This window comes from Acomys minous, assembly GCF_964271855.1.
Source record: "Acomys minous genome assembly, chromosome: 10".
Lineage (NCBI taxonomy): Eukaryota > Metazoa > Chordata > Mammalia > Rodentia > Muridae > Acomys > Acomys minous.
Window position 1 is genome coordinate 105,501,339 of NC_140491.1, and position 18,579 is coordinate 105,519,917.

General features: G+C 41.0%; 1 protein-coding gene across 4 annotated transcripts in view; it reads right to left on the minus strand.

Annotated features, from left to right (window-relative positions):
• Positions 1-18,579, minus strand: part of TLK1 (tousled like kinase 1) — a 120,967-nt gene that overhangs the window by 4,307 nt on the left and 98,081 nt on the right. For all 4 annotated transcript variants that reach the window (XM_084799452.1, XM_084799450.1, XM_084799451.1 and 1 more), the window contains 7 exons: positions 10,200-10,297; positions 8,139-8,220; positions 5,558-5,739; positions 5,212-5,381; positions 4,780-4,915; positions 1,537-1,648; positions 433-540 (listed from right to left, as the gene is read on the minus strand). In XM_084799452.1, the coding sequence (XP_084655578.1) occupies positions 433-540; positions 1,537-1,648; positions 4,780-4,915; positions 5,212-5,381; positions 5,558-5,739; positions 8,139-8,220; positions 10,200-10,297 (888 nt within the window). The remainder of the gene's footprint in view (positions 1-432; positions 541-1,536; positions 1,649-4,779; positions 4,916-5,211; positions 5,382-5,557; positions 5,740-8,138; positions 8,221-10,199; positions 10,298-18,579) is intronic.

The window sequence follows — 18,579 nt, forward strand, 5'->3', positions numbered from 1 at the left end:
TGTGTCCCGGTGGAGACGAGGACGTCAGATGCCCCGGGACTGGAGTTACAGGCAGTGGGAAAGGGTGTGGTGCTGGGAATCGATCCTAGGTCCTCTGGAAGGGCAGCCAGCGGCCTTAACCACTGAGTCATCTCTCTGGCTCCTCTTTTATATACTTAAGTATCTCAGCATTATGATAGGCAGGCTGAATAAGACCTGAAAGTAATGAAAGTTCCAGATGTGGTTTCTCCCTCATTTTCAAAGAAAAGCGAGTTGCCGTGCACACAGAATGAGGAAGCATATTTTGTGCTTGAAGATGAAAACCAGCATATCCACAGGCTGAAACAGGTCAGCAGCCATGTTGCAGGTCATCCTTGCCACCGTGACTCCCAAAGCACTGAGCACACTGGAAACACAGCCCAGACCCTTCACAGAACGTTGTGTGATCAGTACCTTGGCTTCACTGCTTACAACTGGCTTTACAGGGAACTGGACTTCTGTGGCTTTCAGTATTGTGTTTTCCTGAAGAATGTCTTGTTGAGATTGATTGTGACCAAATGGCTTTAAAAAAGAAAAAGAATAAAATATTTAAAACAAAGAATCACCACTGAGTCTATCACAAAAATGATCTGTATTTTAGCATCTTGTCCTCAGCTACTGGAAAGTTGGGATGTGGTCTCTCAGAAACACGAGTATAGCTATGAGCAGGCTGGAAAAGCCTACTCAGTCCTCAGCAGATGAGCCCCATGTGATGGAGAAGCAATGAGGCTGTCATTCAAGTAGAAGAGGAAATGGATCTAGATTTGGAGCCAGGAGACTTGGGTTTGGAGTCTAGGCTGGTGTCACTTTTTAAACAACTTAACACAAGCTAGTTACTGGGAACCTCACCTGAGGAGCTGCCTCCATTAGACTGGCCTGTGGGTGTATCTATGGGGGCATGTGAGAGGGCCAACCCCAGCCAGGTGGCACCTGCATGAACAAAAAAGCAACCTGGGCAAGCTGAACCAGCAGAGAGAAGTGCTCCTCTGTGGTCTCTTGCTTTGGTTCCTGCCTTGGGTTCCCGTGACGGTGGACTGTAACCTATAACCTGTAACCTACCCAAGTTGCTTTTGGTCATTACGTTAATCTCAGCAACAGAATGCAAACAAAGACAGTCTTTATATGCTGCACATTTCTAGGACAGGTGCCTCCACCTCTCTACTCATAGTGATGGATGGACACTGGGCAGGATGCGAAGTAGACATTATCCATGACAACTTGCATTTATGATTTTAATATTAACAGAGGTTTGGGGAAAACTAAGTTCGATGGTATTCTCTGAGGAGCTACAGGAGGAAATGGTGCCCAGGCCAGATGTTTGCAGGTGAGAGTGGGAGTTAAGAGAAGTGTAAGGCAAGCTTAGCTCTATAGAGTTGCCAACACAAAGTGTTTGGGAAAGGGGAGGGATGAGGAGGAGGAGAGATGAACCAATCAACTGTTAAGTTACTGAAATTTTGCATGTTTAAAAAAAAAATCTTAATTTCTTTCTATAGCTGAAGCTGGTTTAACAGAACTTACTTTTCTCCCATAGAGACACTGAAAGAAGATGACTCCAACAGACCACACATCAACCTTATTGGAAATCTTTGGTGGCTCTTTTCCAACTACAAAGCACTCAGGAGGTAAATACCTATAAGTAATGGGGGCAGGAGGAGAAGTGCAACACTTAGTTTAAAACCTTCTAAATCGTAGAATGCTTATTTTATTTATACATAACCTTAGCTTTCATCAACAAAAACCATCAGTTAAAGTTTTAATTCATTTGACTCCAGAACCAAAATACAACTTTGTAAGAAAGCGTATTTATATCTAAAGAAAACATTATCACTAGAGACTGTGCTGGTATAATCTCAGTTGTAGAAGAAACTCTCCTACTACACTCTCACCAGCCACGGTTTAAACTGCAGGCACTTCTCCTAAAACACACCTCAGACCCCGGATCTCTCCTTTAAGCCACCCAAAGCTTTTACTTATTCCAGCGAGAAAGGATCTCCTTGTATTGTAACATAAAACCTATCCCAATCCACAATATAAATTGCAAAATCTGTAATCATTATTATCCCCTTTCTTCCCCAAAAGCTGGTTAAGTCAAAGCCAACTCACTCACCGCTGCACATGAGCTTTCTGTTGCCCACCATGCAGAAAACAGGTTCCTTCCCCATGTAAGGGAGACTGGTGTGTGCATCTACAAAAGCATCCAGCTCTCCTTGCACTAGACCTCAACAAGTGCAAGGAGCTTTCATCTATTCTGAGTTTTAAGCACTACCAATCAGTGCGTGAAATACACCAAGTATTCAAATACTAACTTTAAAATTTTTTAAAACTGCTGTTCATAAATTCATATTTTGATATATGAAGTTAAAAATAAGTTTGTTATCTTAAGTTATAAGACAATCCATCAGAGATACAAGCATCTCACAACTCTGATAAGTTAAAAATAGTAATAACCAAGTAGTTATCTGTGACTCACTGCTGAAAGGAGCCTACGTGTGCAGTGAAAGGAGCACAGCTCTTGAACATGCAGGGTCTCTCCAGCAAAGGGCATATAAGCAAGGGAGCAATTGTAGAAACAACTTTGTAGGTGACAAACTAGACTGCACTGACAGTAGGAGGGGAAGAGATAAAACTGGCTTTTCCTAAGTGATATTGACACCAATTTTAAGTTTCTGTAGATAAGAAGTATTTTATAAAAGCAATAATTATGTTCTAAAAGAATCATCCCAGTCCCCAAACACACAGCTGGTAACTCATGACACTGAAATCATTTAGGTGGGGGGTGGGGTGGTGGTGGTGGTGGTGGTGGTGGTAATGTCACTGTTTCTATGGGAAATCTATTCTTGTGTTGTTGTTGGGACAGGTCTCACTACGAGACCTTGGCTGGCCTAGAATCACTGTAGGCCATAGCCTGGCTATCAGCTACAGAGACCTCTGTCTCTACCTCCGAGGGCTGGGATTTACAGTGTGAACCTCTGCATCTGGCCTGGAAATAAGTCCCATGTCTCTAAATAAGAGCATCATGACCACTGCCAGGCGTGGTGGCGCACGCCTTTAATCTCAGCACTTGGGAGGCAGAGGCGGGCAGGTCGCTGTGAGATAGAGGCCAACCTGGTCTACAAAACAAGTCTAAGACAGCCAAGGCTGTCTCAAAAAACCAAACCAAACAAACAAAAAACCCTACCCAAAACAAACCAACCAACCAACCAAAACCCAAAAAGGACATCATGACTGTTGTCCTGCACAACCCTAAAACAAGACTTCCAGACTCAGGTCCACCTCCAAGAGGGACATTTCCTCCCCCTGTCAACATTAGTGACGTATGTCACTGTGACAGGGAGCAGAGATGGGTGTTCTACACGGAAGGAAAACGTTTTATTACTGTAGGTAAATAGGATTTTTGTCAGACAGCTGTGTTCCTAACAAGTCGATGTCTTCTGATTGAGACTATGAATTTTTAGGCAATCCCAAGTGTGAGTAGCAATTTTCTTCACCGAGAGAGCAGTAACTTGATGCTTCTCTCGGTGCATCACACTTAGGTGGTACCGCAGGAGGTGATAAGACAGTCCACAAATAGGACAAATTCCTCTGCAGGAAACCAACTCAACTCTAAGTAGCTCAGGGAATGGTAGCAGGGGAGGAGCAAACTCTGTGAGGGCTGCCTGGGCCTCAACAGTCACTGTGCTGGTATTTGTAATCCTGTTCAACCAAGTTGTGTGCAGCTCTCTTGCTAGGAAAAATCTACCTTCTTGCTAATCTATTTTGAAAAGTAGGTTAATTTTGAAAATGTTAGTTGACATTCTCCAGTGGGTAAAATGGACAATTAAGTTTGACAATTGGAGCTGGGTGTGATAGTGTACACCTTTAATCCACTTAATCCACACCTTTAAACACTTTGGAGGCAGAGGCTGGCGGATCGCTGTGAGTTCAAGGCCAGCCTGGTCTACAAAGCAATTCTAGGATAGCCAAGGCTACACAGAGAAATCCTGCCTCGAAAAACCAAAAAAAAAAAAAAAAAAAAAAAAAGGGGGGGGGGGGGGGAGTCTGACAATTCACACTGCCATAGGTTTTGTAAACATCCAGTGTCACCAGAGAGCTTTGAGTTCCTGTCCTGACTTTTGTCAATGATGAACAGGGATATGAAACTCTAAGCTAAATAAACTCTTCCCTCCTGCTTTTGGTCATAGTCCTTCATCTAGCAGCCCTAACCACGACACCTAGGGACACCCAGGATGACTTTTACATTCAGGAATCAGTTCCATCTAGATTTATAAGTTACATAAAGAGATTTCTGAGAGTCAAGTCTAAGGACTACAAATATGCTGAGTTTATCTACAATCCACAGTTAACACACTCTGTATCTATTATGAAAACTATGATCACAAAACCTCTAGAGAAGAGGCCTGAGGTTCACAGTGGGCTTTGTGACAGTCAGGGTACTGCGTATGTCAAAGTACTTATTCAGATCACAAATATCACTCAACACCCTATAAGAAAACTCATGAATTCTGATTCACACAACAAGTTCCAGACTGCTACATGTTAAAAGTTATAGGTGAACGCTGAGCCATTCTTTTTGCAATTCTTGATCTTTGCAGTAGAATGTGGAAGAGAACACTAGCCACATGTCTCTCCCTCTCAATTCCGAGGATTAGTATTAATGCCTTCAACACAGTAATCTGAAAGAATATTTGAAAATAAAGCTCAATTTTCATATACCACTAGGGACTAATCTAAGTATTTTGCTATGTTTACTAATGCGTGTACCAGTAAGTGCCTGCCCCTTGGGAAGTCAGGTCCATGCCGTCAACACCATAGCTATCGTCATCCATGATCTTGGACAGACCAAAATCGGTGATTTTGATTTCTCCACATGCCGTTCCATCTACCAGAAGGATATTTCCTAAAACAAAACCAGAATATTTTTAGTAATACACGCGCGCATACACATACCCCATATACATAAATGAAAGGATAATTTTTACAACTAAGAATAATGCTTGGTAAATAAATGTGTATTTGGGGACTGGTTATGGTGGTACATGCCTTTAACCCCAGCACTCAGGAAGTAGAGGAGTTCACCTGCCTAGACTACATAGTGAAACGCTGTTACAAAACACAGGCAAAAAAGCAAACACAGCCCCTTCCTCTCCCCCAACAAAAAACCCCCAACCTTGTAAGACACATTTCTGGAAATACCTGGCTTCAGGTCGTAATGTATAATAGGAGGTTTGATTTCATTGAGATATCGTAGGGCATTCACAATCTGCATCACAATAGAACGAGCTTCTTTCTCAGTCATCAACTTGTGCTGCTTCAGGTAGAAGTCCAAGTCATTGCCTTCACAGTACTCCAGCACAGTACAAAACCTACACCGCAAAGAAAACAGTCAACAGGAGTCCTGCACCACACGGAACCTACACTGGGAAACGGGAACATCATTAGCTAGTAACTGAGAGTCCTATCAGCGAGAGGGAGTACCTGCACCATCACCACAGATCAGACAGAGCCAGCATTCTTAAGAGTGGAATCTCTGCTCACTTACGTATCTGTATCCAAGGAGAAATAATCATAGAGTTGAACTATTCTGGGGTGGTCCAGTTCTTTGTGTATTCGATACTCTCTGCAGGCATGCTTGTGGTAGTTTTCTTTTTTCTCGTCTCTCCAGCTTTTATTAAGCTGGTGGATCTTCACAGCAGCGTATCTTTGCTCATATAAGTCAAAAGCCTATGATTCAAGGCAAAACACAATTATAAAGCACATCAACCAAACACTACACAGACTTAATTTTTGCAATAACTAGTGATCATCTCTAAGACTTAAATAAGAGAGAAACATCATGTCAACGAAGCAGGAAAATACAAACTCAACGTGCCCTTTAATAGTCAAGTTCTTTAAATACTAACATCTTGAATCACAGTGAAACAATGACACAGCATTCTTTTTAATAAGGGCCTATTCCTTTACACAGCAATTCTGTAGGGAGCAACCAGCACTTCAAACAGCTATAATGCCTTTCTGTGTGTTGGAGAAAACCAATTATTTATCTGTCTTTTCTTAGCAACTCCCTGCTTTTAACACTGTGAAGATTAATAAGTTCTTCTTAAATTTTAAAGTTATTTTTAATTTGTGTGTATGGGTGCTTTGGCTCTGTTATCTGTGCACTTGTACATGTAGTGCTTGCAGAGGCCAGAAGATGGCACTGGGCCCTCTAAAGTAGAAGTTACAGATGGTTGTGAGCTGCCCATGTGGGTGCTGAAAATCCAACCCCAGTCCTCTGAAAGAACAACCAACGCTCTTAACTTCCCAGCCATCTCTCCAGACACAATTAATAGTTTCTTAATAATTTTTCAACTACTGAATAAAACTTCTTTTATTATGAAACTGTTCAATTTATACTCAGGAGAAAGAGCATAAAGAATCTTCATGCACCCAATAAAAAATGTAATACTTCATCTATTCCCTCTCCCATGTCATCATCCCCTTAGGGTGAGACTATGTGAATCTAAACCCAGGGTGTTTGTTAAGCCAGTGCTCCACCATCAAAAATCACCTACAGCCACCTGACTTATTCCCCTTATAACGTGTAAAATAACAGCCTGGCACGGTGGTGCATGCCTGTGATCCAACTAAAAAATATATACATAACTAAGTAAGTCCTGGTAATTCTTCAATATTTATCTCTAAAAGATAAGGTCTTAGAAAACAAACCAAAACCCACACAGTCAACCACGGTGGCGCACACCTCAAATCACAGCACTTAGGAGGCAGAAGCAGGTGGATCGCTGTGAATCTGAGGCCTGCATGTTTTACATTAGGGAATCCTGGAGAGCCAAGGCTACACAGAGAAACCCTGTTTTGAAAACCAAAACCAACCAAAATGGATACATATCACCACACCTAACTATATCAATAATATTTCCTAATCTAATCTAGTATACAGCTTACATTTAATTTCCCCAATTCTCTCCCTTCCAAACCATAAAAAGTGCTCAAATCAGGAGCCCCTTTCATAAAGAACAGGAATATGATTAGCACTTTAAGTTTCACATGATTTCTAAGTGATTCAAACCTTTTATTGTACTTTAGATGACCTCCATGTGAGCTGACCTATAAGTATATAAGTATTTAAATTTTATTTCTATGTACACAAGCACAGGTGCCTGCAGTGGCCAGAGGCATCAGATCCCCCTGAGCTGAAGTTAGTAACAGGCAGATGTGAGCCTTCCAACAAGTGTGCTTGAAACTGAACTCAGGCCCTTCAGGAGACTAGTACATGCCCTGACTATGAGGCCATCTCTCCAGCCCTGTAAATATTGTAAACACCAAACGCTGTTAAAGAATTGTGACTAATATGCAGATACCCCTTTAAAAACAACTTAATAAATTACATGTTTGTTAGGTCTCCTGAGCCCCTACCTTACTAGCTTAAGCAGAGAAACACTTTCCTAGTTAGCTTAGCTGTCAATTCGACAGAGCCCAAAGTTATCCCAGGGACTCTGCATTGGGAGACTGACTTGATCAGAATGGCTAGTGGGAAGGGCCACCCCTGAGCATGTGGTCTTGGATTGTGGTTTAAAAACAAACAAACAAACAACAACAACAACAACAACAAAAACAAAAACAAGGAGAGCACAAACCAGCAGCAGCATTCCTCCACAGCTCCTGCTTCCTGCACCTGCCTCGAGTTCCTGCTTTGCTTTCCCTCAGTGGAGGACTGTGACCTGTACAATGAAATAACTGTTCCCTCCCAACTTGTTTTGGTCATGGTGTCTATCACAGCAAGAGACAAACCAGAACAAAGAGTAAAAGTGACTTAATGACAAAACTGTAAAACTATGGGATCAACATAGCAGGGGCACTGAGCAGCTGAGAACAGAGACTTAGTGGGAGTGTCACAGCGGCCTCATGTACAGGCAGAACGGCGGAGAGGACCAAGTGAGGACTGCACAGCTTTAAGAACAGAGCGTAGGTCCTGGAGACACGACAACAACAAACACCACAATAACCTCTTTTTTTCTAATGAGACAAAGGACAAACACCAACCTAAAACCAGAAAAATAACAAGTCAAGTATTTCTTCACCACACCCCTCTATCTATCAGCACGAAGAAGAGAGACTATTACCTTATACACCTCACTAAAGCCTCCTCTTCCAAGCAGATGAAGTAGTAGGTATCTTTCATTTAACGTTGGATGATCTTTGAACCTGAAAAGGGTAGGGAAAATCTATTCAGGCACATTAAAAGAAGACACGGAGTTCTGTGCACACTGATGCCCGCTCCACTCTACTTCTAGCTCCATCTACTTCAGTTATTCTGGTGTTAACTTCAAATACCAGCCAGCTGTGGCTTCTATCCTCAGTCTTTCTATGTAGTACCACCTGTGTTAAGCTTCAGCATTTACAAAGAATAAATGTAATAGCTGGCCACTAACAGTACTCTAAAGACTACCAATTATTTGATAGCAAACCCTTATTCCTCAATAAACCATTTCTATTGAAAAACATACTTTATAATGGGCGTATCCAGTGATTGAGATTTTATAGTGCTAACTGGAAGTTGAAATAAAATTGTATTTATCAACTGGTTCATGGTTAGATCTTACTGACTTTGGACTTCTATTCATCAATTTTGAGAGTTAAAAAAAAAAGCCCACAAAAATCACTCTCAAGAATATATAAAATTACTAATGTGCATCGTACCTGTTATATATTAAGCACTTACACAAGTTCATTTGCTTAGTTTTCACCCACTCCTATGAAATGAAGCCTGCTACTGTGCCTGTCTCACAGATGAGGGCTCTGCTGCTACACAGAGAGGCTCAGCCCGAGCACACCAGCTGTGCAAGTTAGATGGTGGTACACGAAAGGCTTCACAGAAAAGCAGGTGCCAAAATGTACACTCTGACAGCAACAGCTTTAAAATACCAGGGATAAATACACTCATCTGTACAACTTTACTGCAAACTAACTGAATATATGCTTGTTAAATTTCTCCCGAAAAACTGTAGAAAACAAAGAGATTTTTGCTTGGACTGGAGGTACAGTGTAAAATGTTAACAATTTACTTTATCTTACATTTTTAAGCCACAGGCACAAATACTGTACTTAATTTTCAAGGTAAGTTAATTTTAAATTAGCTTTATCCGATTTGTTTTAATCTAGTAGAATGTGGGATGTTCTCTATTATTTCATTTCACACATGCTAAAGTGATCTATGTTTATGAATTATATATTGACAGATGATTACAAAAAGGCCTTTCTCTAAGCAAGACATTCACAGTTCACAAGAGAAAATATATATTAAGTCACAAAGCTTTAAATTACATCGCTAGCTTTAGAGCTCAAGTGTCAACAGACACGGTCCTCTCCTACACACTAATACATGAAGGTCCATTAAACACGTTTTGTTTTTTGTTTTTCAAGACAGGGTTTCTCTGTGTAGCCCTGGCTGTCCTGGAACTCTCTCTGTTAACCAGGCTGACCTCCAACTCAAGAGATCCACCTGCCTCTGCTTCCTGAGCGCTGGCATGAAAGGTGTGCACAACCATGGCCGGACACAGGGTTTAGGGGAGAAGCCTAGCCTGCCATGGCTTATCTTTCTATGGACCACTCAAGGCACTCATTCGGATAATTAGATTTAACCTAGAGACTACAATTTGTAGTTCTTTTCCATTTCTCCTTATACTGTATGATCCTAGATACATAACTTTTAACTTTTCCATTATTCCTGTAACACTAATTTTGATGCTGGTCAAGAAGTATCTTTAGTGCCTACCATGTCACAGGCTCTGTCCTGGGTTTGATGATACAAGGAGATCAAAATAATCTTGCACAAGAAACTTACAGAAGGAGGCAGATAATACATAACTAAAAAATAAACTATAATTCCAGATGGGGATAATTACCATGGAAAATTAAAGAAAAGGACAATGAAGGGGGAAATGAGGTGAAAGATAGGTGACTATCTGCGACAATCTGTCTGTCTAGGGAGCATCTGGTATGAAATAAAAAGACAGACACCCAGATACGCTGAGAGGACTAGTTCAGGTTGGGGGAATGAGAGAGATGGGATGGATATGCGTGTGGAGAGCAGACCACACAGGCATCCAAGCTGGGAAATGCCTTGGGACTGTTCTATGTGTGCAGAGACGGCTGGCTTGTCATGTCCAGCTGTGATGACTTACTGTGAATTGTCCTCATTGTTTATCCGCTTCAGTTCTCGTATGTGAAGATTCCTGACTCTTTCCAAACGTTCCAGTTCTGCCTGGATTTCAGCCTCTTCCTGAAGATGAAGAGAAGAAACTATAACAAGCTGTTTGCAATATAAAAATGTCTCTTATCCTATCCATATTCACAGTGACGAGAAAACAGTGTATTACAAAGTACCACTGAGTTAGAAGACCAGAGTGTTCTCAGCGCCTCAGAGACAGAGATGAGCAAAAGCCTACTGTGCAACCCACCCTCCACCTAACAACTGTATCCAATGAATGACCAAACTTATTCTGTATTTTGAGGAACCTATTTTGGTATGTCTACATTGAGTGACCGACTACAAGGCAATATGAAGCTGGCTCATCACACAAAACGGGTTCCTGTATCTTAATTTAAGATGAAAAATTATTAGCACAAAGCAAACGAAGGTTTTTTGTTGTTGTTTCCATAAATAATCATTAGGGGAGGAAGGGAACTTTATAAAATCTGGAATATATATACTCTTTGGATAAATCCCTATAATCTTTATAGATGGAAACAAATACACCAAATTTGGTAAAGTTTTCTAGAAATGTCCAATTTTCTTTCTTTCTTTTTTTTTTTAATTTTTTATTAATTTATTCTTGTTACATCTCAATGGTTATCCCATCCCTTGTATCCTTCCATTCTTCCCTCCCTCCCATTTTCCCCTTATTCCCCTCCCCTATGACTGTGACTGAGGGGGACCTTCTCCCCCTGTATATGCTCATAGGGTATCAAGTCTCTTCTTGGTAGCCTGCTATCCTTCCTCTGAGTGCCACCAAGTCTCCCCCTCCAGGGGACATGGTCAAATATGAGGCACCAGAGTACGTGAGAAAGTCATACCCCACTCTCCACTCAACTGTGGAGAATGTCCTGTCCATTGGCTAGATCTGGGTAGGGGTTTAAAGTTTACTGCCTGTATTGTCCTTGGCTGGTGCCTTAGTTTGAGCGGGACCCCTGGGCCTAAATCTGCCTATCATAATGTTCTTCTTGTAGGTTTCTAGGACCCTCTGGATCCTTCTACTTTCCAATTTTCAAAACATTTTGAATAAGAGTATTCATGGAGTAAATAAACACATATGGTAATCTGTTATACATGTACTATAATTACTAATCTACTATAGAAATATAGATTAGATGTTATTTCTGAATATTATAGCTGAATATCTCCCATTCAATTAACTCTTTTACTTCTCTCTTGGCATTAATAGCACCTTTGAATAGCAAGTGATGGTGCACATCTGTAATCCCAGCACATGGGGAGACTAGCGCAATGAAATCTGAGTGTAAGTCTAAGATACTTACAGGGACAGAGGGGAGAGGGAGGGGAAGAAGACAGAGAGATAATCAGAGAGAGGGGGCACTTTTAATTTAAAAACAAATTCTGAAAGTGTTCTGAACAACAACAACAAAATTATCATAGATCAAAAGAATTAAATCCACCTTGCCGTCCTGGGGGCCCCGTGTAGGAGAACTGACTGCTACAAGTTGTCTTCTGAGTTACACCCCCTCAAAATGCCACACAATTAAAAAAAAATTAAATCTAAATGTTTAAATGCCATGTGACTATGAAAGCTGCATCTTCATTGTCAATATCATCTTCACCTCTCCCCGTGGGGTGTGGTGGTGTGGGGTGTGTGTGTGTGTGTGTGTGTGTGTGTTTGTGTTGTAAGAAATTCTCACCAGGCTCCCTAATCTTAATTTAAATAAAGAAAAAATCTAGAGTTCTTGAAATACTGTTCTATTTCTATCAGTCTTCTCTGTTGGCACTGAGGGAGCACAGGGCCCTTGCATGGCAGCTAAGCATGTAACACCGAGCTGCACTCTAGCTTTCTTCTGTGACAGTCATCGCTCACTACAGCTTCAGTCAGTTAGTTCTGGAAGGTACTTGACAGGCTCTTAGTGTATATTTTAGATAGGCCTCAAACTTAATCTTCTACTTTAGGACTCCCACACCCCAAATACCCCCAAATGCTAAGAGCAACATCAATCAACAATCAAAGACTCAATGTACAAACGTACACTGTAAATGTAAAAGTGCTGGAAAAATAAATTTGGAGTACAGCTAGCCAGGTGGCTTAGCCTGGTTGTCTTAATTTCCTCATATAAGGTAGAAAAAAAACTAGCCCTTTAGATAGGTAAAAAGTGTGGTGAAGCTTACATTTTAGCTCCAGAACCTAGAAGAGGTTGACGGCTCTCTCCAGGGGACTACCAAGCACTTAGCAGGCTAGTGAAAGGTCACAGGGTCTGATAAAATACATCAAGCCTATCAGAACAGCAACCAGAACACCTGTTGCAATTTTACTTTGAACTACCACATGGAGATGCAATTTCAGTAGTGTATTTCCAGAAATTTAGTCTTTTGAAAACATATTTTTAAATTTTATTTTATGTGTACGAGTATTTTTTTCTGCATGTCTGTCTGTGCACCACATGGTAGCAAAGAGGCTAGAACGGAGCACTGGCAGCCCAGAGCAGAAGACAGCTGTGAGCCACCATGTCAATGCTGGAAATTGAACTCCGATCCTAACTGCTGAACCACCTCTCCAGCCCTAGAAATTTAGTCATAACTGTAGAATTACAAGATTCAACTAGACTGGTGAACAGAATAACACTCGCTGTGTAGTCTTCAGGGATTTATACTACTGAAGTAACCAACATCTTAAAGTTTCTAAACAAAGTGTGGTAACTGGGAGTAATCGTCTTAAACCTTAAAACAAAGGACATACTCTAGAGGAAAATACAATTCTGTAACTTTAATTTCTCCCAAATTTCACTGAGAAAAAGTATATTGTTATAGAGTAAATATTTATTTTTCTTTCAAATTTGTAGACACAGGCCTTAATTACTAACATATTATACCTGGGTCTTTGGGATGGGTCACGGTTAGTAATAAGTCATGGAAGTGGTGCTTCATGACAAGAGGAGTGTGTTCATGGGATCAGATCACTGCCTGAATAAATACATACCCCAGACCACAGATAAGCTAGGCAGAGACCCTGCTGAACCCTGATCTACACTCCAACTCTAGGGCAGTACACTTTGTTGCTCAAGCCACCCATCTGGTGCTTTGCTATGCCATCCCAAGAAGTCTACACACGCTCTTAATTAAGCCAGTGGTTCTCAGCCTTCTAAATGCTACAGCCTTTAATACATCTCCTCACGTGGTGGTGACCCCCCCACCATAAAGTTATTTCATTGTTACTTCATAAGTGTAATTTCTCTGTTAGGAATGGTAATGTAAGTATCTGATATGCAGGGTATCTGGCTGGGATCATGACCCACAGGCTGAGAGCTACGGTTTAAGCAAATGCTATAAGCAATACTGTCCGATAACTTCTCCTGATAAGAAAGGCCATGGCCCAGCTGTATTATAGCTCCAAGAGTCTCAACAAGGAAGTAACTTCCACAGGACTGCTCTGTAAGCTATATTCTTACTGCCTGAGAAGACATTAGTCTTTTTCACTGGGTTCGGAAGTGAGGATGACCTGAGTTTACAATTAATCACCATCGAACTCCTCAAACTCACAGAAAAACCAGGTCAAATTAGAATAAGAAAATCTAACCAGCTCCCAAATTTCACTGGGCATGGTAGTGCACACCTTGAGTACCAACACTATGAAGGCAGAAACAGACCGATCTCTGAGTTCTAGGCCTGCCTAGACTACAGAGCAAGCTCCAGGCCAGCCACGCCTGCATAATGTGATCCTATCTCAAAAATAAACAAAGTTGTAATTTTTGATTCAACCACTAGCTAACCAGTTATTTAAAGCAGAGAGATTCTTGAAGAAACGAAGGCATTTCTGGAAATGAACTGGTTTCTGTAGGCAGTTTCAGAGTAGAAGGAGCATCAGTAAGAACAGATTGCATTGAGGCTGGAGAGATGGCTCAGAGGTTAAGAGCACTGCCTGCTGTTCAATTCCCAACAACTACATGGTGGCTCACAACCATTTATAATGTGATCTGATGCCTTCTTCTGGCCTGCAGGTGTACATGCAAGCAGAACACTGTATACAAAATAACAAATAAATAAATCTTTAAAGAAAAAAAGAACAGATTGCATTAAAGAGCGATGGGTTTGGTGATCAAACAAAATAAAAGGACATGCCTCTTCTCTATTCAAGCCAACAATGCAGCAATAGCCAATTTAACAATACAATGGTTTACAGCACCTTAAAACACACTTTATGTTCTGATATACATCACAAAAATCGTCATACAAACAGCAGATCTCAATACTGCCTCATTAATGACCTGCAAAATACTACTTTCCAATATTTTTAATTCATTTGAAGTACCATGGCCACTTTATCCAAATGATTTGTCTCTTACTAGATCTTCAGCAGAAAAATGAATCTTATTCATAATTGGTCTCTTCGATATCATAATATCCCCTACTCCAGTCTCCTGCCCTCCAACTCCTATGTCTGTCTACTCCTTAAATTCATGACCTCTTTTTTAAACACACACACAGAGGGGTGGGGATGGGGGGGGGAGGGAGGGAGGGAGGGGGAAGAGAGAGAGAGAGAGAGAGAGAGAGAGAGAGAGAGAGAGAGAGAGAGAGAGAGAGAGAGAATAGTACCAATTTACCTCGAATTTATCCTTATTATGTCGATATGGGGAGATATGGCCAACACCCAAAGAACTATTACCAATACAAGGCAGGTCTGAATTTATCTCAGCTGTCATGCTTGAGTGTGACTGTGTAGATGAGAGAGGAGGAAGAAGACACAAAGTCTGGAATTCATGTCTACGGTCTTTTCTAACTAAACACATTATCATTCCATTCTATTTCCTATTCCCAATCAGGACATCTGCTATCACTGACGGGAACAAACTGTGTCCTTCCTTCATATGTTTAGCTAACTTAGACACCTCCACCTCCAACCTCTACTGTTATAATGTAATGTTTACGGATGTCTTTCTCCTCCCTTGACTCATCTTCATTTCTGTGAGAGAAGGTTGTGTTGGGGTGTGGAGTGTGTACATGTTTCACTCTCCCTTCAAATGGACAAATACACACACTGGAACTTGTAACTGGACATGGGTGCTAAACAAGACAGGTTTGTTCCTCGGCAAGTTTCTCCATTTTATGTAAACAAAGCTAATCCTATCTAAACAGCTGCAAATAAATGTAAGAATCCCAATGATTGGCAAATTCAAAGTAAAATATTTAGTGTTATTCTTCTATACTGCTGTATTTCAGGGCAAAATCTGTTAAATATTAACCAGGGTGCTGACACTGTCTAACATGCTCATGTACAGTACATGGTGGTACAGTGTAGTCCTTCCTTTGAATCCTTTTCAGAATACTGGTGGATCACATACTTTTTTTAAGAAAACAGTATAACTGTTTTAACAGACTTAACTTTACCATACTCATTATGTTTGTACATATAAATGGCATAGATTTATAGTTCTGACTAGAAATGGCCAATGGCTAAGAAACCATTTCATTTTGAGTGAGAGAAAATTTACCTGCAATATTAAAAAAGCAATAACAAAAACTTCTCTCTCTTTCTTTCTTTCCCTCCTTCCTTCCTTTGTCCTTTCTTTTTAAGGTAGGAGTGTTACATAGCCTAAGCTGGCTTGGAAGTCACTATGTAGCCAAGGATGACCTTGAACTCCTGGCCTCCTTGGATACTATGTATGCATTCCCACCCCCAGATCCATCATGCCAGGAAACACTCTACAGAGTGTACTCTACCAAGTGAGTGCATCCCCAGCCCTACAAAATATGTTTAAATCCTACTGCTTAAAAAAGAAAATTAACATTAAAGAAAGGAAACTTTAACTCCAAATTTTCATCTTGCTAAGTGCCTATCATCTACTTCCAAGTTAGGGCTCTGATTACAAGAGCCAGACTGTTCCAAGTCTCCGGGGAGGAAGAGGTGGCCATAAATCAGACAGCTTCCATCTATAGCTAAGTTCCATGCTCGCTCAGCAGTCACCATTCACAATCTACTAATTTTTTAAGTAGGAAGCAACAGCAAGGACAAAATGTCAACTGAAGAATTCCAACATGCTTCTCAGTACCCTTCTTGCCACACACAAGAAGCCAGATGATGCTCTTCCTCCTGACACTGTTCCTACGTTTAAATGTGACTTTCTCAAGAACAGTGCACTTCCACCAACATTCCCTGAAGACTATCCTACTCCTCATCACCATGTACAGAAACATGTGTCTGTGCTGACCTTAGTGACAGAAGTTTCAAGATTTCTTTTGGCTATGGCCACAAGTACAGAGGTAAACAAACAGATCTAAAGATTAAGCTGTCTAATGTTATACTGCTCATTATTTTCATTCCAAACAAAAATGACAAGAAATGTCACATATGGAACTTATTTCTGCTCATACTAAGGATCTGATAACTTGGGTGATATTAGGTATTCTAAAAGGGCCAGAAGAGATACCAAAGTATGTGGAGTCAATTCACCTAAAACCACCGCCCTGCATGCTCCACTGTTCAAAAGGCTTGTAGGCAATCCAGTCTTGTCCGTTTCAACTGGCTGCATATTCCAGTGTGAGGAGTGAGAAAGAGCTGTGAACTTGTTCTCAGCCTGTAAAGAGTTCACCATGGAGGTTAGTACTGATGCTGCTGCTGCCTGTCACTGCTTGTTTCTCTTTGCAGGTGCCAATATCGGTCAGAGAACAGGATGCCAGTGGCAGAGTTGTTGCTACACTGCTATCTCTTCAGAACGAGGCACAAGGAGAGATGAATGCCACATCGCAAGGAGCAGAGGAGAAAGAGAGAAAGAAATGGTGTCAGGTGGCATGTTGGATGTGATTGTTTCAGTAGCGACTGAGATGACTGTCAATTGCTTAGCTGATTGCTTCCGGCTGGTAACTTTGTGCCTGCCGATAGTTCTTGCCTGCCCCTGTTTCAAACTGGTTATGTTTCCCCAATAAAACTTTTGGCACTTGAATCAGGTCTTATAAGTCTCTGTCTCTGTCACACACACACACTCCCAACCCCAATTCTTACATTACTGTGTATCTGATCCTGAGACATCAAACTTTCTAGCATGCTCTTCAAATAATCACATACTTAAAATATAAGTTTGAAAACAAGAGAACAGTGGGCGTGGTAGTGCACATCTGTAGTCCCAGCATTTGAGAGGCAGAGGCAGGCACATCTCCGTGAGTTCCAGGCCAGCCAGGGTATATAGTGAGACCCTGTCTCAAAACACCCAACTACTGAAACTAGAGAACAAAGAGGGAACTATATTCACACTGTTCACATTATAAACTTAACAGTAGTGTCAAGACACAGTAACCATTCCTGATAACTTAAATTTCTATTTCCTTATCAGTCTAGGGTACAATAATTTCTAAAACATTTTTAAAATACTATGAATAGAGAGAGACATTTTTGGGAATTTTTTCATTGTCTGTTCATTTCACTGAAATCACAGCTATCTTTAATTCCAGAATAACTATCTTACTCTACAAAGAGCTTACAAGAGCTTTGTAAGTCAGAGATGAAACTTTTTATCCATCATTAAAACTTAGCAAAGGTTAGTAACAAAACAGGAACATGTTTATAGTTTGATGAAACTTCTAAATGCCTAGGTTTCAGATGGGACAGAGATACTTATATGGTGAGTGGTTATTTGCATGTGGTTATGTACATGTGTGCAGGTAAATGTCTGTGTATGTTTATGTAAGTCAGAGGTGGACACATGTATTTTCTTCAATCACTTTCCATCTTTATTGCCTAATTTTTGAGAGAGAAACACACACACACACACACACACACACACACACACACACAGAGAGAGAGAGAGAGAGAGAGAGAGAGAGAGAGAGAGAGAGAGAGAGAGAGAGAGAGAGAGAGAAGAGGCATATGTTTGCCATAGCATGTGCCTGGAGTCAGATCACTCCTTCTACCTTTATGTGGGTTTGGGGGATTGGCCTCAGGTTATGAGGATGGCAGTGAACAATTCTGCCTTCTGGGTCATCTCTCCAGCCCCCCACCTAAGTTTTTGGGACAAGGTCTCTTACTGAACCTAGAGCTCATCAATTAGCTATGCTGGGTAGCTTGGGAATTCCCAGGACCCATCTGTCTTCATCTCCCCAGCACTAGGCTTACAGGTGTGCTGCTGAATCCAGATCTTCCTTGAGTGCTAGGGATCCTAACACAGGTCTTCATGCTTATGCACTGAGCATTTTATCTACTGAGCTATCTCCCTGGCCTCTAGTTGCCTTTTTGAAAACCTAAAATTATTTTTTTGTAACAAGGTTTTAGTAAGCCCTAGTTAGAGAGGGTTTGCATAATTACTGGTAGCAAAAATGAGTATTTTTCCCTTGAAATCATTTCAGGAATAACG